The 23623-nt window shown below is 43.0% G+C and overlaps 2 protein-coding genes across 2 annotated transcripts in view; both read left to right on the plus strand.

The window, feature by feature from the left end:
- tspearb (thrombospondin-type laminin G domain and EAR repeats b) overlaps positions 1-10007 on the plus strand; it is a 76832-nt gene extending 66825 nt beyond the window's left edge. Inside the window, exons 10-11 of the mRNA XM_043694476.1 lie at positions 9175-9276; positions 9854-10007. Of these exons, the coding sequence (XP_043550411.1) occupies positions 9175-9276; positions 9854-10007 (256 nt within the window). The remainder of the gene's footprint in view (positions 1-9174; positions 9277-9853) is intronic.
- Positions 10008-21553: 11546 nt separating this feature from the next.
- Positions 21554-23623, plus strand: part of fastkd2 (FAST kinase domains 2) — a 33060-nt gene continuing 30990 nt past the window's right edge. Inside the window, exons 1-2 of the mRNA XM_043693235.1 lie at positions 21554-21640; positions 22797-23604. Of these exons, the coding sequence (XP_043549170.1) occupies positions 22870-23604 (735 nt within the window). The 5' untranslated portion in view covers positions 21554-21640; positions 22797-22869. The remainder of the gene's footprint in view (positions 21641-22796; positions 23605-23623) is intronic.

Here is a 23623-nt window from a genome sequence, read left to right on the forward strand (position 1 = left end):
TATATCCTGCTGTAACCTGCTACATCCTTCCTCACTGTCAACAACTCCTCCGACTTTTGTGTCATCCGCAAACTTGCTCACCCAACCTTCTAACTCCTCTTCCAGGTCATTTATAAAAATGACAAACAGCAATGGTCCTAAAACAGATCCTTGCGGAACACCGCTAGTGACGGCACTCCATGAAGAAACTTTGCCATCAACTACTACCCTCTGTCTTCTTCCATCCAGCCAATTCCTAATCCAAACCTCCAACTCACCCTCAATGCCATATCTCCGTATTTTCTGCAGTAGCCTACCATGGGGGACCTTATCAAACGCCTTACTACAATCCATATATACCACATCTACCGCTTTCCCCTCATCAACCTCCTTCGTCACCTTTTCAAAGAATTCAATAAGGTTTGTGAGGCACGACCTTCCCTTCACAAAACCATGCTGACTATCTTTGATCACATTATTCCTATCCAGATGTGCATAAATCCTATCCCTTACAATTCTCTCTAAGACTTTGCCCACAACAGAAGTGAGACTCACCGGCCTATAGTTACTAGGGCTATCCCTACTCCCCTTTTTGAACAAGGGAACCACATTTGCTATCCTCCAGTCTTCTGGGACTACTCCTGTAGACAAAGAGGACATAAAAATCAAGGCCAATGGCTCTGCAATCTCCTCCCTTGCTTCCCAGAGAATCCTAGGATAAATGCCATCAGGCCCAGGGGACTTATCTATTTTCACCTTTTCCAGGATTTCCAACACCTCTTCTCTACATACCTCAAAGCCATCCCTTCTACTTATTTGTGCCTCAGTATTCTCATCGACAACAATGCCCTGTTCCTGAGTGAATACTGAAGAAAAGTATTCATTCAGTGTCTCCCCAATCTCTTCCGCCTCCACACGCAACTTCCCCCTACTATCCTTGACTGGACCTATTCCTACCCTAGTCATTCTTTTATTCCTAACATACCTATAGAAAGCCTTAGGGTTTTCCCTAATCCTATCTACTAAGGACCTTTCATGTCCCCTCCTTGCTGCTTTTAGCTCTCTCTTCAGGTCCTTCCTGGCTACCCTATCACTCTCAATCGCCCCAATTGGACCTTCACGTCTCATCTTGAGGTAGGCCGCCCTCTTCCATTTAACAAGGGATTCCAATTCCTTATTAAACCACGGCTCCCTCGCACGACCCTTTCCTCCCTGCCTGACAGGTACATAATTATCAAGGACACTCAATAGTTGCCCCTTGAACAAGTTCCACATATCATTTACACTCTTGCCTTGGAGTCTACTTTTCCAAGCCACACATCCTAAGTCATGCTTCACCGCATCATAATTTCCCTGACCCCAGCTATAACTCTTGCCCTGTAGTACATACTTATCCCTCTCCATCACGAGAGTAAAAATCACTGAATTATGGTCACTATCCCCAAAGTGCTCACTTACCTCTAATTCTAACACCTGGCCTGGTTCGTTACCCAGAACCAAATCCAGTATGGCCTCACCTCTTGTTGGCCTGTCTACATATTGTGTCAGGAAACTCTCCTGCACACATTGAACAAACACTGTCCCATCTAACGAACTTGAGCTATAGCTTTCCCAATCAATATCAGGAAAGTTAAAGTCCCCCATAACAACCACCCTATTACTGTCACTCATCTCCTGAATCACCTTCCCTATCCTTTCTTCTACGTTTCTAGGACTATTGGGAGGCCTGTAAAATACTCCTAACAGGGTGACCTCACCTTTCCTATTCCTAACCTCAGCCCAAACTACCTCGGATGGCAAGTCCTCATCCATCGTCCTTTCCACCTCTGTAATACTATCTTTGACAAGCAATGCCACACCTCCCCCTCTTTTACCCCCCCCTCTGCCCCTACTCAAACATTTAAATCCTGGAACCTGCACCAGCCAATCCTGTCCCTGTTCTAGCCATGTCTCCGTAATAGCCACAACATCGAAGTCCCAGGTACCAACCCACGCTGCAAGTTCACCTACCTTATTTCGTATACTTCTTGCATTGAAGTATACACACTTCAAGCCACTTTCCTGTTTACAGACACGCTCCTTGGAAATTGATGCCATGTTCCTCACCTCCCTACACTCCAGGCCCTGCATCCTGTAGCTACAATCTGGGTTCCCATGCCCCTGCAGAGTTAGTTTAAACCCCGCCCAAGAGCACTAGCAAACCTCCCCCCAAGGATACTGGTGCCCCTCAGTTTCAGGTGTAGACCATCCTGTTTATAGAGGTCCCACCGTCCCCAGAAAGAACCCCAGTTATCCAAATACCGGATTCCCTCCCTCCTGCACCATCCCTGTAGCCACGCATTTAAGTGTTCTCTTTCCCTATTCCTTGAATCTCTATCACGTGGCACGGGTAACAAACCAGAGACAACAACTCTGTTCGTTCTAACTTTGAGCTTCCAACCTAGCTCCCTGAAAGCCTGTCTAACATCCTCGGCACTCCTCCTACCTATGTCGTTGGTGCCAATGTGGACCACGACTTCGGGTTGCTCCCCCTCCCCCTCCAGGACCCGGAAAACACGATCAGAGACGTCACGTACCCTTGCACCTGGGAGGCAACATACCAATCGTGAGTCTCTCTCGTTCCCACAAAACCTCCTATCTGTGCCCCGAACTAGCGAGTCCCCGATTACTACTGCTCTGCTCTTCTTCACCCTTCCCTTCTGAGTAACGGGGACCGGCTCCGTGCCAGAGACCTGAGCCCCGTTACTTACCTCTGGTAAGTCATCCCCCCCCCAAGTATCCAAAACGGTATACTTGTTCTTGAGGGGAACGGCTGCAGGGGGTCCCTGCACTGGCTGCTTCCTCCCAGTCCCCCTCACTGTCACCCACTGTCTGCAATCTTTGGAGTTACAACTTCCCTAAAGCTCCGATCTCTGACCCCCTCTGCCTCCCGAATGATCCGAAGTTCATCCAACTCCAGCTCCAGTTCCCTAACACGGTCTTGGAGGAGCTGGAGATGGGTGCACTTCCTGTAAGTGTAATCGGCAGGGACGTCGATGGCATCCCTCACCTCATACATGTTGCAGGAGGAACATTGCACTGCCTTCACTGCCATCCCTCTAAAGCTAACTTTTATTTAAAAAATAAAACTGGGTCTAAAGAATACAACAAGCAAAATTCAGCACTTACCTACTTACCACAACAGGTGTTATTATTAGGTTAGAGGAGGAGGGCGGGTGGGAGGCACTACCCGTGTAGTGCCTCCCACTACCGGTAAGCGGAAGTGTTTAAGGATGATGCATTGGATGTGGGTAGTAGGTGAGGAGAAGGGGGACTCTGTCTTTATTGCGTTGGGGGGGTTTAAAGCAGTGGAACAGGGAATGGAGGTAGTGCGGTGGAGGGCTGTCTGGATGGCAGAGGAAGGAAAGGCATGTTGTTCAAAATAGGTGGACATCTGGGATGCTTAGGAGTAGAATGTTTCCTCATCCGGGCAGCTGAGGTGGAGGAATTGGGAGAATGGGATGGAGTTCTTGCAGGATACTGGGTGGGAGGAGGTGTAGTCCAGGTAGTTGTAGGAGTCTGTGGGTTTGTAGTAAATGTCCGTCTGGAAAGGGGAGGGAGGTGCCCGAGATGGACCAAGTGAATTTGAGGGCAGAGTGAAAGTTGTGGGCGAAGTTGATAAACTGCCCCAGTTCGGCCTGGGTTCAGGACGCTGCACTGATGCAGTCATTGAGATAACGGTGGAAGAGTTGGGGCACAGTACCTGTGTAGACACTGAAGAGGGACTGTTCGATTATAGCCAACAAAGAGACAGGCGTAGCTAGGGCCCACCCAGGTGGCCACAGCCAATCCTTGATTTGGAGAAGATGGGAGGAGTTAAAGAGAAAGTAATTAAATGTGAGGACCAGTTCAGCGAGGCGGAGGAGGGAATTGGTGGAAGGGGGACTGGATGGGTCTGTTGAGTCCTCTTCAGTATACCCATCCAGTCCCCCTCCACCAATACCCTCCTCCACCTCGCCAAACTGGTTCTCACCCTCAACAACCTTTCCTTTAACTCCTCCCATTTCCTCCAAATGCAGGGATTGGCCATTGGCACCCAGATGAGCCCCAGGTACGCCTGCCTCTTTGTCAGCTATATCGAACAGTCCCTTTTCAGTACCTACACAGGGATAGATTTCACAGACAGGGCTTGGGTTCATTCACGTATGAAAGTGTAAAGCATAATTGAGTTGAGGTGCTTAAGTTGTTTAAAGGATATGAGGGATAGGTCAAGAGAAACTATTTCTTCTGGTCGGGGAGTCCAGAACAAGGAACAAAATTAGAGGCAGGACGCTTAGGAACAATGTCAGGAAAGACTCCGCAGGAACATAGCCTCATGAGATGTCATTCAGTCCTCTCACTCAATAAGGCTGTGGAATCCTGGAAAATTACCCCATAAAAGATGTTGAAGCCAGGAATCAATTAGAAACTTCAAAATAGGTCTTTGTTGGGCTCTGGTCACGAAGGATTCCACAACCAAGGCGGGAGGTAGAATTCAGGTATAGATCAGCTCAAAGGGCTGAATGGCCTGCTTTTGATCCTGTGGTTCCCACACTTTTCTAAACCTGCCTTTCACTGAATTCAGGAAGTGTCTTAAAAGTATTTCAACTAGTTACCTTTCGCTAGGGTAGGGTAACTCTGTTTGGGAGCGAGTATGCAGAGGAGCCAAGAACCAGCTGTCTTGGAAAAGTGGTGTGAAAAGAAAGTGTGTCTTACATTTCTATAGCACCTTGCATGAACTGGCTTGCCCCAGAAGTCCCTTCTCGCCGATAAATTGCTTTCAAGGTGTAGTCACTGCTGCAATGGAGGCTGTACACCAACCAGGAAATTCCTACAAATATCCATGAGGTGACCACTAGGATCCCACCCTGCTCCTCTTGGTGAAATATTCTGTCCAGCTGAGGAGGGCTTGGTTTAACACCTTTCATCCAGAAGGTGGCACCTCTTACAGCCTGTCAAGTCCTCAGCACTGCACTAGTTCACGTCAGATTCCTGATTAAGGGGTTTTGCCCGAAACATCGATTTTCCTGCTCCTTGGATGCTGCCTGACCTGCTGTGCTTTTCCAGCACCACCCTAATCTTGACTGCACTGGTTCATGATAGTCTAGATCAGCGGTTCTCAAACTGGGGAGGGGGATTTGATGCCTAGTGAAGTGGTGGTGACAAGATTTTGGGGTCGGGAGGTTCAAAACAGCAATGGAGCTCTGACTGGGTTTCTCTGCAGGCGGCAAGCCCCTAAATGGGTGGCATGGTGGCACAGTAGTGTCTCTCAGCACCAGGGTCCCAGGTTCAATTCCAGCCTCGGATAACTGCCTCTGTGGAGTTTGCACATTCTCCCCGTGCCTGTGTGGGTGCGCTCCGGTTTCCTCCCATAATCACAAAGATGTGCATGCCAGGTGAATTGGCCATGCTAAATTTCCCATAATGCTTGGTGCATTAGTCGGTGGGTCTGGGTGGGTTGCTCTTCAGAGGTCGGTGTAGACTTGTTGGGCTGAAGGGCCTGTTTCCACACTGGAGGGAATCTTTTCAATGATTGCAGGTCTTTATCCCCCCCTGCTGGTGGGTGAGCTTCCACCATCTGTTCTTGGAGATTCAGTTACTGCTCATATCGCAGTAAAGAGACGGCTCCTTTGTCTTTGTTCTGGCGAATGCATCACTTTTGGGAAGCTGACCCATCGATCTTCTGTGCCTAAATCTCTGCGAGTGCTGTTTGTGTGTCTCACGCATGAAAAGGCCTCCAGGGCAAAATGCCGGTGTACACCCTGAAACTAATGACAGCACGTAAAGATGTGAGGCTTGCGATTAAATGCCAAATGAAACAAGGTTTGGCTTTTTAGAACAAAGGATTTTAATGGTGCTGCCTTAACACACAATTTAATATAAAAGTAACAATGCACATTAAACTGTACACAAATTATTTAGGCCCACCTGTTCCAAATATGTTTTGGTTTACTTTAGATTAGCACAAGCAATAGTTTTTTTTAATTAAAAAGCCTACTCTGTGTGCGCTGATTTATATTAACATTCAATCAAATCTCAGGGACAATTATGAGAAATCTATGTGCAAACAAGTGCCATTGTCTATATACACTAGTGGTCATGTTACAGCAGCATCCAGGGTGAGCAATGTAAGGAAATAAAATAAGGGAGATTTGACCGTGGGGCTGGGGAAGACAAGAGGGGTGTGGGAGAATGCAGGATTTAACAAAACTGAAACTCTCAACTTGGAAGTCAACTGAAATAAGAGCAGAAAAGGCCAGGGAAACCTGTCAGGTCATGGTTGAGAGAAAGAAAAGCAGAGTTTAGATCTCAACTCTGTGAGCATACCTTAGAAACTGGGAGAAAGTTAGAGATCTTCTGGAATACTGCGTCCAGTTCTGGTCACCCTGTTTTGGAAGGATATTATTAAGCTGGAGAGGGTTCAGAAGAGATTTACCAGGATATTACCAGGTATGGAAAGTTTGCGTTCGAAAGAAAGGCTGGATAGGCTGGGACTTTATTCACTGAAGTGTTGGAGGTTGATGGGTGACCTTATAGAGGTTTATAAAATCACGAGGGCTATGGATAAGGTGAATGGCTGCTGTCCTTTCTCAGGGGTGGGGGATTTCAAGACTAGGGGGCATATTTTTAAGGTGAGAGGAGAGAGATTTAAAAAAGACATGACGGCAATTTTTTTTTACACAGAGGGCAGTTCATTTGTGGAATGAACTTCCTGAGGAAGTGATGGATGCGGACACAATTACAACATTTAAAAAACACTTGGATAAGGACATGAATAGGAAAAGTTTGGAGGGATATGGGCCAGGATAGGCAGTTGGGCTTAGTGTTGGGCTAATGTTCAGCATGGGACTGTTTATGTACCTAGGTTTTGAGTCAGGAGCAGGTGGAGACACGGGCAAAAGGAGGTTCAGTGCAAGGGTGGAATACAGGAGAAATAGAATGACAGAGTTGGACCTCCAGGATCAAATAGAATGGTGACAGGGCAAGCAAATAAACAAAGAAATGAAAGAAGAAGACACTGAAGAACTGCGGATGCAATAATCAGAAACAAAAGCAGAAATTGCTGGAGAAACTCAGCAGGACTGGCAGCATCTGTGGAGACAAAGCACAATTAACGCTTTGGCTCAAGTGACCCTTCTTCAGAAGTTCTGAAGCCGAAATGTTAACTGTGCTTTACTTCCGCAAATGCTGACAGACCTGCTGAGTTTTTCAAAGGAATGAAAGGTGTGTCCAGCTGCTGCTGACTGAAAATGAAACCTAAACAAGCAAAGGGAAAGGAAGGAAAGTTAGAGAGGGAACAGAGGTAACGGTCTGAAATTGGGATCCATTCAGTGCCGAGTCCGGAAGGTTGTAAAGTGTCCGATTGAATATTGGGTTGCTGATCCTGCAGCCTCGGAGTAACTTCACTGGAACCACTGAGAGTTTGCCTGTCGACAGCACCACCCAGTGGCTGTGCCCTGCTATTCTTTTTCCATCTCGATTTTATCACACTTGATGGAATTGTAGAAATTTGATTTAGTGTTGTCACATGCACCGAGATACAGTGAAAAGTGTTGTTTGGCATGCTTTGCAGGGAGATCATACCATACAATGTGCATCAGGGTAGCAGAAGAGAGTGCAGAATTACAGAGAGTTACAGCCACAGAGAAGGTGCAGAGAGAGAAAGAGAGAGAGAGAGAGAGATCAGAATTAATGTTGGAGAAGTCCGTTTAAAAATCTGATAACAGTGGGGAAGAAGCTGTTCTTGAATCTATTTGTACGTGTATTCAAATTTTATGGCTCAGAGAGAGGCCACTGGGCCTATCCTCCCTGTAATATCCAAAAAAGTACTATCCAGGTTTGGTTCAACTTGCCAGCAGTTCATAGCCTTGTGGGTTCCAGTACTTCAAGTGACTATCAATAGCTAACAAAACTTTTCAAAGATTACAGCATTGACCACATTTTCAAACAGTGAGTTCCAGAACCTGACCATATTCTAAGTGAAAATGTTTCCCACTGAACTCTTACCCTGAATCCAAGCAACCCTTCTCCACACACTTTACAATGGATCCTTTAACTGAGCGGAATGCGGCTTTCCTATTGTATCTAAACCCTTGCAATGTTATACACCGCAAGTAGATATTCACTTGGTGCGTCAGTTCCAAAGCAAACGCATAGGAACAGAAATCGGCTATTTCTGCCCACTTAGCAGCTTTTTGTTGGAGAGTGTTCCAAATCTCCACTCCCCTTTGCAGGAAGGAGTGCTTCCTGACATCACTCTGAATGGCCTAATCCTAGTTTTAGGGTTCTGTCCCCTTTGCTTTTGGATCCCGCCACCATTGAGTCACGGAGTCATACAGCATGGAAACAGACCTATCGGTCCAACCCGTCCATACCGAGCATAATCTTGAACTAAACTAGTCCCACCTGCCTGTGCTTGGCTCATATCCCTCCAAACATTTCTTATTCATGTACCTATCTAAGTGTCTTTTAAATGTTGTAATTGTACCCACATCCACCACTTCCTCTGGAGGTTCATTCCACATGCAAACCACCATTTGTGTAAAGAAATTGCCCCTCATGTCTTTTTTAAATCTTTCTGCTCTCACATTAAAAATATGCCCCTTAGTCTCTAAATCCCCCACCCTAAGGAAAGGATATCTACCATTCACTTTATCCATAGCCCTCATGAATTTATAAACCTCTATAAGATCACCCATAAATCTCTGATGCTAATGTAAAATACTTTCTCTCTGTCTTCACAATCAAATCCTTTCACTGTTTTTCATTCTTTCACAAAAAGGGGGCAGTGTTGGTTAGTGCAGCATTTATTACCCATTCTTAACTGCCCTTAAGAAGGTGATGGTGAGGCACCGTCTTGAACTGCTGCAGTCCTGGGGGTGTAGGGACACTCACTGTGCACTTAGGGAGAGAGTTCCAGGATATTGGCACAGTGATAGTGAAGGAACAGTGAGATTGTTCCAAGTCAGGATGTTGTGTGGCTTGTAGGCAAACTTGGAGGAGCGATCCTGTTGGAATATCTCAAATATCTCAGTTATCCCTTATGCATCTATATGATAACAAGCTTTAGAGGAAGGAATCCTGGAAGAACTAGGAACTTATATTGTATGATAACTTCTAATAGAGATTAGGGATTTTACTGTGGTCTCATTGGTTCTAATCTCCTTTCTGTTACAGTGCAGTTGACTGGGAGTTCTTCACTGTGGGTGATGACAGTTTTCTGGTCGTGGCCAACTCTTTTGATGGCTCCAAGTTTTTTTTAAACAGTGTTATATACAGGTGAGTGTACTATCTCACACAGGAGAGAATGTCAGGACTGAATGTAACCCATGCAAAGTCCTGTTCAGTTGTTCTCACTGTGCTTACTGAGCTGCATGGACTGCCAGCCTGCCTCTACCTCAATTTTTAAATTTTTGTCCTTACGTTTAAATCCCTCCACAGCTTTGGCACCTCCCTCTCTCTTTAATTCCTGGGACCAGCTCCAATTTTGATCTCTTGAGCATCAACAGTTTTGGTCGCTCCACCATTGGCAGCTGTTCCTTCTACTCTCTCAATCCAGAGTTCTGGAAAATTCCCAACTTAAAGAATCCTACCTCAATGCCTCGGTTTCCTCCTTTTAAGGTGTTCCTTTAATTCCATCTTATTTTCACTTGTCCTAATATCTCCTCACTTGGGTTGGTGTCAAATTTTATCTGATAATGTTCTGGAGGTGCCCCATGGTCTGCTTTATTATGATAAAATTGCTACATAAATGCACATTGTTGTTGGTGAGGACTGGATGTGAGCACATTCTGAAACATAAAAGATAAAGTTTGACCGAACAGTCGCTGAGAGACCTTTTGTTTTTCTCTTGTAGGTGGCAGGGTTATGAAAGTTTTGTTCCAGTCCATCAGCTCCCAACATATGGATGCACAGACTGGGAAAAGTTCCACACAGCAGATGGCTCATACCTCATCTATTCCAGTGCAAAGGAACGCATTTCCAAGGTGCTCAAACTGAAGACTTATTGACAAAGGGGACAAGTCAGTCAACACTTTGCTGAAAAAGCATTGAATTCAAGTTCAAGATCCTTAAGCTCACTCAAGTGACCAGTCACCCCAAAAGGTCTTTCTCACAGGGAGCAGTTTCCCTTGCTAACCAGGTTTTGTATTAGCAGGATGGGTAATCCTTACTTTGTTTGAAGAGTTTCTTTTCATTCCTGGGATTAGGATATTACATTGAGCACTGAAAAGAAGGCACCATTGGATTTTTTTCTTTAGTAATCTTTATGAATTTGCTGCTCAGTTATTTTCCCTGTACTACCATGAACATGTGACTGGAAGAGCTGACTGAGTGCAAATGCTCTATTGAGGTGATGAGACGTGAAGATGAATATGCCATGATATGTGGCATTCTTGGATGGACAGAGAATTTGACCTATAAGCGATTTTTATTTATTTATATAAATCTATATATAGGATAAATATATAATAACTGTGTATACTTACACACACGGTACTCCCAGCAGTGTCCATACTGCTGCATGGATTGATGTTTCCATTTGAACAAATTTCTTGGCTAGAAGGCTGGGAGCAGGCCTCCCTCCCATGGTTACTGCTTTGATCTCATTCCCATGGCTCGCCTTACTCTGCGCTAAATAGAACCATTCTCATCTCGTCGCCTAGCTGAGCTGAATGAAAGCAATTGAAAACTTCACACAGAAGCACCAAGGGGAAATAAGTTTGTTGAGGAACCATTATGAAAGGTAACAATGTCTAATGGTTTTGCAGGATCTGTCTTCAACTTCCCTTGGAGGCGGAGCCAGGGCAAAATATAGGAGAACCTCTTAAAAGCAAACAATTAGCTCATCTTCACTTAGGGTGCAGGTATACCTCAAAGTGTTATATTGCAAGTTCTGGGCAAATTGGCAGACTGTGGTTTGATACCCACTGGTTAGAGCCTCAATCTGATTGAAATGCTGTAGCAATTCCTTTGACTTTTATGAGTTATTTCATCCAATCCGTGTTTTGAATTTATTTGAAACTGCTGCTCTGTACTAGGAAGAACAGGAAATGTAATTGTCCCTTTGTGTCTGCCTGGGCTGGGAAACTAAACTGGACCTGGGAAGAGGAAACTGAATTGTGGTTTGAATGGGAGTACCAAGCTGCACAGGACAGGCCAGACAACAGGAAACTGCATAAAGCTACGGCATCAAAATGTAACTGGCCTGGAACTTCTAACCAAACGTGGATTTGGTACATAAAACACTACCTAAGCTGGAACTTTGAGATCAGGTTCCCAATTCAGTCAGACCAGGAGAACATTTGTCTTCCTCACAAGGAACCTTCCGGAAACATCTTTGCGCAGGGTATCTGGAATTGTATCAGAAAACAATAGGTTTACTCTGGTATCTTAAGGATGAAAATAATATTATTTTTAAAAATTCAAATGAAGGATGGTTTATATGTGTATTTTCTGTTTTAATTACATCTGGATTTATTTTTTTTCTAGAGTATGAATATATTATGGTCTGAAATCTTGATCATCCATATTATGAGAACATTATTCCATATTCTGGTTGCCTCTTTATCTGCAAATACAAAGAATTCATTTCTGATTTATTTATTTAAAGAGGATTTGATCCTCATATAAAATAATAATCAAATGTTTGAGCCAACAATCCAAATTATGTGCATATACTTTCCTTTTTGACGTTGCCAATGTGCATGAGGTAATTCTGAGCCAGTGTACAGGACAAAATATCCCAGAAAAACAAACGAGGACATGCCTTTGTAACTGTGAGCTGACCTCTGCAACAATGAGGCACAAGGCTCAGAGCATTTTTCTTACATTTCAACAGCTTACTCATAATCATTCATCAGATTAATAAGGAGTACTTCATATTGTTGTTTTCTATCTGGACAACTGTAGTGGAAGGATTTGGTGGCAGATTAACAGTCTGCTGGTCCACAGTGTGTAGACTGCTTCCAATTTTATACAGATTTTTCAGGATGGTTAATGACGTATAGTGACAGCAAGGTTTTCTTACAACCCAGTTATGTGCACAAAGTACCTCAAGCGCCTACACTCACTGATCGAAATACTTCACCTGATGAAGGAGCAGCGCTCCAAAAGCTTGTGATTTCAAATAAACCAGTAGGGCTATAATCTGGTGTTGCGTGACAGCTGACTTTGTCCACCCCAGTCCAACACCAGCACTTTCACATCATGATCCAAACATTCAATTGTGAATAGAAGCTCATCTCTGACCTCCACTCAGCAGGAGCGCACTGAGCCAGGCTCGAACACTAAAGCTTCTGGTTAAAAAAGAGAGGACAAAGGATGAAAATAGACTTCTGGTTAGAATCAAGTAAAATGAAGATGCAATAAAACATTGGACATGAAGTCCAAATGTGACTCCTGTGTTAACAGTTTAATGATATGTTGATACCAGCTATCAACTCCCTACATTGATAGCTGGCATCAAATTCATTGTTATATCACTGTATGAGGTATGTCAGCTTGCTTCTATGGGGTATTATGACTCATGTCGAACATTAGTTTCACAGTAAGGAATATTAACATAATTCAAGCACTCCGTTTTACACTTTAAGTTCAATCCTCATTCCTTTGCATGAGAGTTTATTCGTAATTTTAAATTTATCCTAAGGCTGTTGACTATTGTTTTTGTGAGATAATTCATTGATACTCCTATCACAATGACTCAAGCTTATCTGAACATCAAGAGTGGACACTAATTCATTTATTTTATTTGGAATTATCCATGTTGCTTTGCATTGTGGTATCTGGCACACATGTCAGTCTTTTTCAAAAATAATCACAGGAGTGGTGTTTCACTGGAGTTTCCTCAATTGATTTTCATGTTGGCTTCATGAATGGCAATACCAGTGACTGCCAACTTCAAGCTTCGGTGAATGGAAATGTGAAATATTATGCTGGGAGCTTATTGAAATGCTGTACTGTTGTGGGGAAAAGTTCATGATTTGCATTGTGTCATACAAAAGATCTTTCTATAATTTTTATTCAAGGGATATGGCTGTCACTGACCAGGCCAGCATTTGCTTGTGAAAAGGTGGTGGTGAGCTGCCTTCTGGAACAGAGAATTTTCAGGCTCATGTGGAGAAAGCTTGATAGTTCCTTCAAAGAACCATCAAAGGTCTGATGGCCTGAATAGACTGTATAAGATTCACTGAATATGGTACTTCGGTCAGAAAAAGCAAGATATTTATTTATATAATGTATATTCTTTAAAGTTTGTAGGATTAAAACTTAAAGCTGACTTGGTTATGCATACTCTGGTCATTTGCAGAGAATGCTTATTGGGATGGTAATCACTAACTTATCTACTGTTTATCCCACTGTATTCAATAGTTTACAGAATTGACGACGTTTCACAGGAGAACATCTGTTATGTTCTTATGGACACCAGCATGAACAATACAAATCCATCAGGGATGTGTACGTATGATTTTAGAACTATCCACACAGTGTTGACACTAACAGTGACTCATCACTTATCCATCATAATTGAGACTTGTGTGCTGTTATTTCCATTGTATTTACGTGAATTTGTCTATGTTTAAAAAAAGGAGCTCTGTGAATATGGATTAGGTGAGAAAAAATCTGATTTTAACAGACATAAATTTAAAACTTTCTTACTTTGAATTCCACACTGTTTTGTTTTGGAAATGCAATGAACTCCCATGTAATGTAGGAAGAGATCCTTTCTGAGGGCAGAAATCCTCAACTAAAATTAAAGACCCATTTGATATTCCATTGTGGTGAACATCAGACTGTAGCTGAGATTTAGCAATGGCTTGTATGACGATCCAGTAGATCAGTCATCTTGCAATCCACTGATTGCATATCCCAACACTACCTTAAACAATTGGCCCAATCATTTGGAGTCCAGTACAATTAAGGGCCATGTTACATCAGTGACGGTGGGTTCTGTCTGTGGCCTAAGTATTGTTTATAAATTGAAATTGACAGGCCTCTGGTGCTGAGGATCTAATGGAGTCATTAACACACTGACACTCAGGAGAAATGAGTGTGTGTGTTATCCATCTCCCAAAGGCCTGATGCTTTCAGAATACAATGTCTGCACAATATGACCCACTCTAAATGGAGTGATTGGGAAGTTGGAATCCCTCACAGCTTGATCAAGATGATGGCATGCCCTTTGCTACACTCCCTCGTCCGTGCATTGCAGGTGACCTGCTGCTGGAATTTTGACAAACAGCTATTTACAGTGCTATGTCAATGCCCAAACAGCAACAGGAAGCTTCCAGTAGCCCTCATTAAACGGAAAGGTCAGCTGGTTATATCTCAGAATTGCAATCCCCAAGCCTGTCCCTCGTTAAAGCACATGCTAGCTGTTCAATCAATAATTGTCTTTCTAAGCCAATTATTTCATAAAGAAAATATTCTAACACCGTTTTACACCCTCAGACTTTCTGATGAAAATCTGCTCTGTTATAATGGCTTCCCTATGATATGATTCACTCAGACAACAATAGGTTGTCTTTTGGTCATTGTGTTTATGTATGGATGGGAATATCCTTTTCCTAACCCTCAAAACCATTGTTGGGTGGGAGGGCCTTGCTAGAATCGTGACTTAACAGAAAACTCCAGAGTGCCTCTGGATCATTTAACCTCTCAGCATTTGCTACATCACATCTAACTCTTAGATCAGTCAGACATCTGAACAGCTGATGCTGTCATTGGCCCCAGTTCGTATCCCTTTTCAAAGTGATACTATTCTAACAAACCCTCCAGAAACGTAAGCTCATCCAAAATACTGCTGTCTGTATTTTAATCTGCATCAAGTTCCATTCATTCACTCATCACCCCTGTGCTGTGACCTGCTTTGGTTCCTGCTCTGGCACCATTTTATTGTTAAAATATCTAGTTTTGTTTTCAAAATCCTTAATGTCCTCACTTCTTCCCACCTCTTTATATTCCTCCAGTTGCACAATTCTCTTGAGACCTCCATCTCTGACTTCTCATCCACTTTTGTCGTCCTTTACACCTGTCATTCAGCTCGGTAGGTTCCTAGCTCCAAGATGACTCTCCCAAATCTCTTTACATTTCTGCCTTGTATGCTGCCTGGTGAAGTGCCTTGAAAATGTTTAAAGAAATAGTGAAGCCTTTATGTAACACTTTGTATAATCTCAGGAATGATTTCCCAAAGCATTTTACAGCCAAGGAGGTAGTTTTAAAGTGTAGTCACTGTTATAGCAGAGAAGATCAAGAGGAGATTTAATAGATGTGTTGAAGATTATGAAGAGTTTTGATAAGGGCAGATAGAGAGAAACTATTTCCACCAGCAAGAGGATACAGATTTAAAGCAATTAGCAAAGTGAAATGTTATGATTTGACAGACTGCAGGTGGAAGCAGATTCAATGGTAACTTTCAAAAAGGAACTGAATATGTATAGCAACAACTTATTTTATATAGTGCCTTAAAGCATCGAAAGGCACTTTACAGATACAGAGTTAGATATGATCTAAATAAAGCACTAGGCCAGGTGACCAAAAACTTGGTTAAAAATGTATGTTTTAAGAAGTGTCTTGAAAGACGAAACTGAAGCAGACAGGCATAGGGAGGATATTCCTGAGCTTAGGGTTCAGAGTGCAAAAAGAAGTGAAGTCTGTGGAGGAGTGATTAAAATCGACAATGTTCAAGAGACCAGAATTGGAAGGGCACAAGGTCCTGGGGTTGGAGGAGATTGCAGATATAGGGAAGGATTTGGCCATGGAAGAATTTAAAGACAAGGATGCGAATTTTAAAAATGAGGTTTTGCCTAATTAGAAGCCAATGTCAGTCAATGAGCACCAACATGAGAGGTGAACAGAACTTAGTGTGAGTTAAAACACAGGCAACAGAATTTTGGACCTCTTCAAATGTTCAGAGAATCGAATGTGGAAGTCCACACCACATTGAGAAGGATTAAAGGCACAAAGAGGGTTACAAAAGCAGATATGAGGCTATGGGGAGCAGGAGAGTGAGGCTAATTGAAAAGTTCTTACAAAGAGCAATCACAAGAAAGTGGGGCTAAATGATTTCCTTTTGGGCTATAAGCTTTTCTGATTCTACTGGGGCAACAAACAGGAAATTGTCCAGTTACACAATATCACAAAACATGCCACCAACTGCCTGTCTAAATTAAATTATCAATTTTGTCCCACCTTCCATAGTTTTGACTTATTAGCTGGGCCATGATTCCTGTATACTCCCCAATATTGCATCCACAATGTTCCCCATTCTTCACATGTAAACCTGAACAATGGCTAGTACATTCACACAAGGATTCCCAACTGTAGTTGGACAAATTCTTACACAACCTTCTCTTGTAATTTACATTTATCTCTTTGGACAATTCTTGATGGTCCATCAAATAGTCTTTTGTCCATGTCCATTATTTTAGTAACCAGTAATTTATATATATATAGTATTGAATATGACTCGACACAGGGTCAAAGGTTGAACTGACAACTTTTATGAGTGTGTTATGAGTGGACATAGCTGTCAGACAACCTCTCAATGCCTGTTGCCTTATCTTGTCAGTCTTTAATATTTTAATAACTAATAAACTACAATACAAAAAAGGTTAAAAATACAAACAATATACTGTTTAATGTATTTATAAATATTAGTCTGTATATGTGATTGCAATTATTTCTTTAAAAGTACATATTCTACGAAACCACTACCACAGTCATGTACAATGGTATATTGGCACATTCTTTTGTCACAAAGTTTAGTTTGGTTACTTGGTAATTTTTTAGATTTGTTAGAATGATACTATTTTTCTAAGAGATAGCCCTCACTCTCAATTAATATATGTCCAATTAAAGCATACTGTAATTTTTACTGGTGTTTTGTCTTGGTTAACAAGTGAGACATGTCAATATCTTCGGTACGTCGGCTGTTTTTGAGTGATATGGTGTCAGTTGTTGTTTTCTGGATATCCTTCTGAGTCCAAAAGTTGAGGGTTTCACAGTTCCACTCCTAAGCCTTGAGCACAAGATTAAGATTGGCCAGTCTCAGTACTAAAAGAATTGCTTTCAGGTGAAGTGTTAAATAGGGCCCTGTCTATTCTTTCAGGAATATGTAAACTATCTCAAAGAAGAGCACAACAGTTATCCCTCATATCATATCCAATATTCAGCCCTCAACTAACATCACAAATAAAAATTATGCAGTTTGTATCACATTGCCATAACTAAAAACAGAAAATGGAGGCAAGTTTTCAATGGAACTCTTTTCATAATCAGGCCAACAATCTGAATCATTGGAGGGGGTGAGTAAGATGGCGAGAAAGGTAAGTAAGTGGACCAGTTGACCAAAAGAGCTACTCACCCTGTTTTCACTATCACAGAATGGGTGAGAAGGTACATTGCTCAATTAATAGCTATATAAAAAGCCTCAACTGCCACCTCACATGCAAGAAAAATGGTTGGCTTCCCAACTGGGAAACTGGGACGACCTGCCTACTAGGTTAAAGTAACCTCAATGTGCTACACCTTCGAGCCATTTATGGTTAAGCATGGACACAAGTGGGTGATGCTGAAGGCCATACCCTTAGATCCGCTGTCCTCAAGATCCAAACCACATGATCCCTCAAAACACCTTCCTGTTTCCCATAAAGCCTGGGACTCCAGTGACCATCTCTAAGAGCTAAAGTTGTTGGTCTCTGATTTACTGACAGCTTTTGGTGGTAGTGGACTTCACTATCTGGCTGTCTGGATACAGAGTTGGCTGGCCCATAGAAGATGAGAGGATTTTAGTAGATGGAAAGTATTCAGCCTGGAGCTCGGTGACTAGTGTTATTCTGCAGGGACCTGTTCTGGGACCTCTGTTCTTTGGGATTTTTATTAATGACTTGGATGAGGAAGTGGAAGGGTAGGTTAGTACATTTGTCAATGACACAGAGGTTGATGGTGTGGTGGATAGTGTGGAGGACTGTTGTAGGTTTCAACAGGACATTGACAGGATGCAGAACTGGGCTGATAAGTGGCAGATGGAGGTCAACCTGGAAAAGTGTGAAGTGATTTGTAAGGTCGAATTTGAATAAAGAATACAGGGTTAAAAGCAGGATTCTTGGAAGTATGAAGGAACAGAGGGATCTTGGAGTCCATATCCATAGACCCCTCCAAGTTGCCACCCAAGTTGATAGGGTTGTTAAGAAGGTGTAAGGAGTGTTAGCTTTCATTAGCAGGGAGACTGAGTTTAAGAGCCATTAGGTTATGCTGCATCTCCATTCAGAGCCCTGGTTAGACATTTGGAATATTGTGTTCCGTTCTGGTTGTCTCATTATATGAAGGATGTGGAAGCTTTACAGAGGGTGCAGGGGAGATTTACCAGAATGCTACCTGGACTGGAGGGCATGTCATGTGAAGAAAGGTTGAGGGAGCTAGGACTTTCCTCATTGCAGCGAAGAGGGTGAGAGATGACTTGATAGAGGTGTATGAAATGATAAGAGGAGAAAGTGAGGACTGCAGATGCTGGAGATCAGAGCTGAAAATGTGTTGCTGGAAAAGCGCAGCAGGTCAGGCAGCATCCAGGGAACAGGAGAATCGACGTTTTGGGCATAAGCCCTTCTTTTCCAGCAACACATTTTCAGCTATGAAATGATAAGAGGCATACTTAGAGTGAATAGTCAGAGACCTTTTTCCCAGGGCAGAAAAGGCTATCACAAGGGGGCATAATTTTACGGTGATCGGAGGAAGGTTCAGGAGAGATATCATAGGTCGATTCTTTACACAGTGAGTAGTGGATGCGTGGAATGCACTGCCAGCAGTGGTAGTAGAGTCAGAGACTTTAGGGACATTTAAGCAACTCTTGGATAGGTACACGATAATAGTAAATTGAAGGGTATGTAGGTTAGTTTGATCTTAGAGTAGGATAAAGCATCGGCACAACATTGAGGGCTGAAGGTCTTATACTGTGTTGCACTGTTCTATGTTCTATCAAGGCTCATGGGAAATCCCCCCAGGCAGCTCTGAAATGATTGATTGGAAATTAATCTGGTGAATTATCTCATGGTGGGGTGGGATTTAGTTATCACACATATCTTGTTACAAAATAGAGTGAAATGTGTTGTATAGTGTCGTCACTCACTGGTGCCATCTTAAAACACAGAAGAATAAACCAAAACATAGCATATAAAGGCAGAAAAATGAAGAAATAAAGAAAATGTCCAACTTTACAGTCCTTCTTGTTAAGTGTCCCTCATGGGCCATGGGCCTGGTGGCCAGACACGAGTCCCTTCGCCGCACTACCGCCACTGGAATGCATGTCATCACTTTTCAGTGTCATCTCGCCTCCACCAATACCCTCGCCTCTATGAGTCCTTGCTGGAGTGGAATCAATTGTTTCTGCACACTTTGGACATTGAGTCACCAAATCTTGGCCATAAAATCTCTTAGTGTAGCTGGATAATTAAAGCACTTTATGTATTTACTTCAGATTTTCAACATCGACAGTAACTTATTTTTCAGTTACTATCACATTATTGTTCATGGGAGATTGTTGCTGCATTTCCTCTATTCCAATCGTGAATATGCTTCTTGACTAACACAGGAGAAAAAGTTATCAGCAGTATGGGCAATGTAGAGTTGAAATCATAATCAGATTGGCCATTGTCTTATTTAATAATAGTCTAGAGGGACACAATGGTTTATTCCTGCTCCTATTTCATATATTTGTCAGTATGTATACTTTATTGACTGTGGGATGCCCTCAAGTTACAAAACATGATCTAGAAATCTAAGTTTTTTCCATTCTTAATTAGAATTTGAAATATCTCTAACTTAATCTTTAACGTGTGTGCATAGCCAAACTGAAACCCACACTAATATCAGCAGAAACTTGTAATCTGCTGAATGGGAAATTGTGGGAACTCTCAGTGATTTATTACTGTCGATGTTGAGAAAGGCCTTTTAAGTGCATTTTGCACTTTATTATGAATCTCAAGGACTGAGAATACATGGGGTTTAAGTGTCAAAAAAAAAGGGACGGTTACTCTCACCATAAAACGACCTGTTGATATTCATCTCCGCTCGGACAACAGCATAAAGTTATGCAGCACCTCTGAACAAAGTGTTCCAAGGTACTACATAAATGCAGTATCAGATGTAACTTAACATTGAGCCACATTAGGAGGCATTATGACAGGTGAAAAACAGGAGTGTGTTAAAAGACCAAAGTGAAGAGGGGAGGCAGGTTAATGAGATAATTCCAGAGCTCAGAGTCTTGCTCTCTGACGAATAGTCACCAATGGTGGAATAATGAAAATTGGGGCTTTGCAAGGGACCAATTATAGAGGAGCACAGACATCTCAAAGGGCTGTAGGCCTGGACCACATTTCAGATATAGGAGAGATTTGAGTTGCTGAAGGAGCCATGTCGGTCAGTGAGCACTGAGTTCACGGCTGAATTGGATTCGGTGTAAGTTGGAATGTGTGCAGGAAACTTTGAGTGCAATTTTACAGGTCCAAATTATTAAAGTGTTGTTTTTGTCAATCTAAAAAGGGTTACTGGATGAAGGAGCAGTGCTCCAAAAGCTTGTGATTTTAAATAAACCTGTTGGACTACACCCTTGTGTCGTGTGACTTCTAGCTTTGTCCACCCCAGTGCAACAGTGGCATATCCACATCATTAGGCCATTCAGCTTATGAAGGTTATTGGATCAGAACAAGCCATTCAGCCTCTCGGGCCTGTTGAAGACTGGTCTCTGCCTTTATTCCATTCGCCTGCCTTTGATCCACATCCTTCGACTCTCCTACCGAACAAATATACAGCAATCTCAGTTCTATAAAGCTTTAACTATCGCCGTCCCGCATTCCCAGTTTTGAAAGATGGTTGCAGATTTTTGCTCGGTAAAAACAATGACTGCAGATGCTGGAAACCAGATTCTGGATTAGTGGTGCTGGAAGAGCACAGCAGTTCAGGCACATCCAAGGAGCAGCGAAATCAACATTTCAGGCAAAAGCCCTTCATCAGGAATAAAGGCAGTAAACCTGAAGCGTGGAGAGAGGGGGAGTTGAAATGTTGGGCCACGGGGCGGTGTGGTTGATTGGTGCGGGTGTCCCGGATATGTTCCCTAAAGCGCTCTGCTAGGAGGCGCCCAGTCTCCCCAATGTAGAGGAGACCGCATCGGGAGCAACCTCCCACTCTGCCGAGGACATGGAGGTCCTGGGCCTCCTTCACCGCCGCTCCCGCCCGAAACGTCGATTTCGAAGCTCCTCGGATGCTGTCTGAACTGCTGTGCTCTTCCAGCACCACTAATCCAGAATGCAGATTTTTGCTGCCCTCTGTGCGGGCTAATTATAACATTTTTTCAAAAAATAAAGTCATTTCTGAAATGATCGCTCTTGAACCTTTAAATATTATTTTATGAGAATAATATAGGGGGTGGGGGGTAGAAAGTAGACCCGCAGAAGCTCCGCAAACTCAGCTTTGGGAAAGATGAGGCACACCACACTGACACAAGATAACCATTGTGCGCACGCGCCGGCAGGTTTTGAATCGTCACTTCCGCTGGTGAAACCGCTCTATCATTTCCAGCGCGGCTGGAATCTCGCGATACTTCAGGACTTCTAAGATGGCGGCGCCCTGACAGTTGGTACATGTTGAGGTAAGGCGTGGAATGAGAGAAGATCAAATCCCTGGCCTTCTCCATAAAGTGACAGGGAGGAGAGATGATTTGGAGATGCTGGTGTGGGACTGGGGTGGACAAAGTTAAAAATCACACAATACCAGGTTATAGTCCAACAGGTTTAATTGGAAGCAGTAGCTTTGGGAGAGAAATGAGGTAGATGCAGGACAATGGCAGTTTCTTCAATGAATTGGTGATGAATTTCACTTTCATTTCCACCCCCCTCCTCTTGGCATTGACCTTTCCTCCCAACTTCAGTTGTGTTGCCAAATTACGTTTTCAGGAATCCGATGTTCATTGATGGGACACAAAAGCCCCTCCATCGCCAACAACATTTTGTTTCTCGACTTGACGTTAGAATCATGGAATCCCAACAGTGTGGAAGCAAGCTATTTGGCCCATTGAGTCCACACTAACCCTCCAAAGAGCACAACCCTGTACATGGGAAGAAACCGGAGCACCTGGAGAAAACCCACGCAGACACGGGGAGAATGTATGGGGTCTGCACAGTCGTCTGAGGGTGGATTCGGACCCCAGCCTCTGGTGCTGTGAGGCAGTAGTGCTAACCATGAATCCACTATGCTGCTAATGATATTATCATATCAAATTCCCCACCATCAATGTCCTGGGGTTGCCATTGACCAGCAACTGAATTAGATCAGGCATATAATTCGAGGGCTACAGTGCAGGTCAAAGGCTGGGAATTCTGAGTCCCCTGTCCACCATCTGTAATGCACAAAGTGAGAAGAGTGCTTGATGGTCTGAAGAGCCTGTACTGTTCTTTGAATGCTCCCCATTTGCCTGGATGGGCATAGCCCTAACAATATTTGGGTTCAACACCATGTCAGATAAAGCAGGTCCTGAATTATTGGCAATCTCTATCTTAAAGTTTACTCCTATACCAGCACATAGTGCAGTAGTGTGCACGACCTACACGATGCATTGCATCATCATATCAAATTTTCAATGATAGAATCTCCCAAAACTGAAAATATCTCCATCCAGGTCAGCAGGAACATGGAAACCTGTAAATGTTATGAGTAGAATATTGCTGTGTGCTGTTTACAAAGTTTTTTCAACGATCAAAACTTATAAAATGTTATCCATTTTTAAAAATATTTTATTCTTGTTGCAGATTGTAATAAAATAAACTGCTGTGTTCATCCATCGTGACGACTGAAGCGAGGCAGGTACTTTGTTTCCTTACCATGACTATCCATTCAGTCGGAAATCTGCTTGTCAGGACCTTGAGATTGTGCAGCTTTCTGTCTCGTAGATGTGCATTAACCGGTGTTCGAAGCCATGCTGTTATCATCCAGGCGTACAGATTTGTGCCACTGAAGAGACAGATTGGCATTCCTTACTGTCTCGGAAATTGTTTGGATTTAAAATCAAACCGATTCCATTCATCTGAAAAGACTGAATATCAAAATCCTACAGCAGTATTAGACACTGAGCCGCAGGATGGGAATATCTACAGCAGAGAGATTAGTGGTGTATCTGCTCCTTCCATTAGTAACTTATCAAAAAGGATAATCTCAGAAAACCTGGAGCCGCTTGAAGAGGAATTTATTACTGAGCAGAAAAGCCTGTCATCAGCTACAAGAATAAAACCTTTGGAACAATTCTTTGGCAGGCTTCAGACATGCACTTCCCCCAGCGATGTGCTCGACCTATATAAAGAATCCACAATGACCTGGAAACAGGTTAGCAGTTGCCTGATGACTATGTGGAAGACGACCAAAAGAATGTCAGAGGATCAAAAGCGATATGAGCGGAAGCTGATGTTTGAGCATCCCGTCTTTGAGAAGATCTGCCAGCACACTATAAGAGAAGCTCAGTTAATGAGTTGCATTGACTTGTCATATAGTCTCTTTGCTTTGGTAAAGATTGGAGTGTCCCAGAATAGCAGGCTCATTCATACCCTGCTGAGATTGACTCAGGTAGGTACAATTAATGCCT

The sequence above is a fragment of the Chiloscyllium plagiosum genome, chromosome 7 (assembly GCF_004010195.1).
Source record: "Chiloscyllium plagiosum isolate BGI_BamShark_2017 chromosome 7, ASM401019v2, whole genome shotgun sequence".
Lineage (NCBI taxonomy): Eukaryota > Metazoa > Chordata > Chondrichthyes > Orectolobiformes > Hemiscylliidae > Chiloscyllium > Chiloscyllium plagiosum.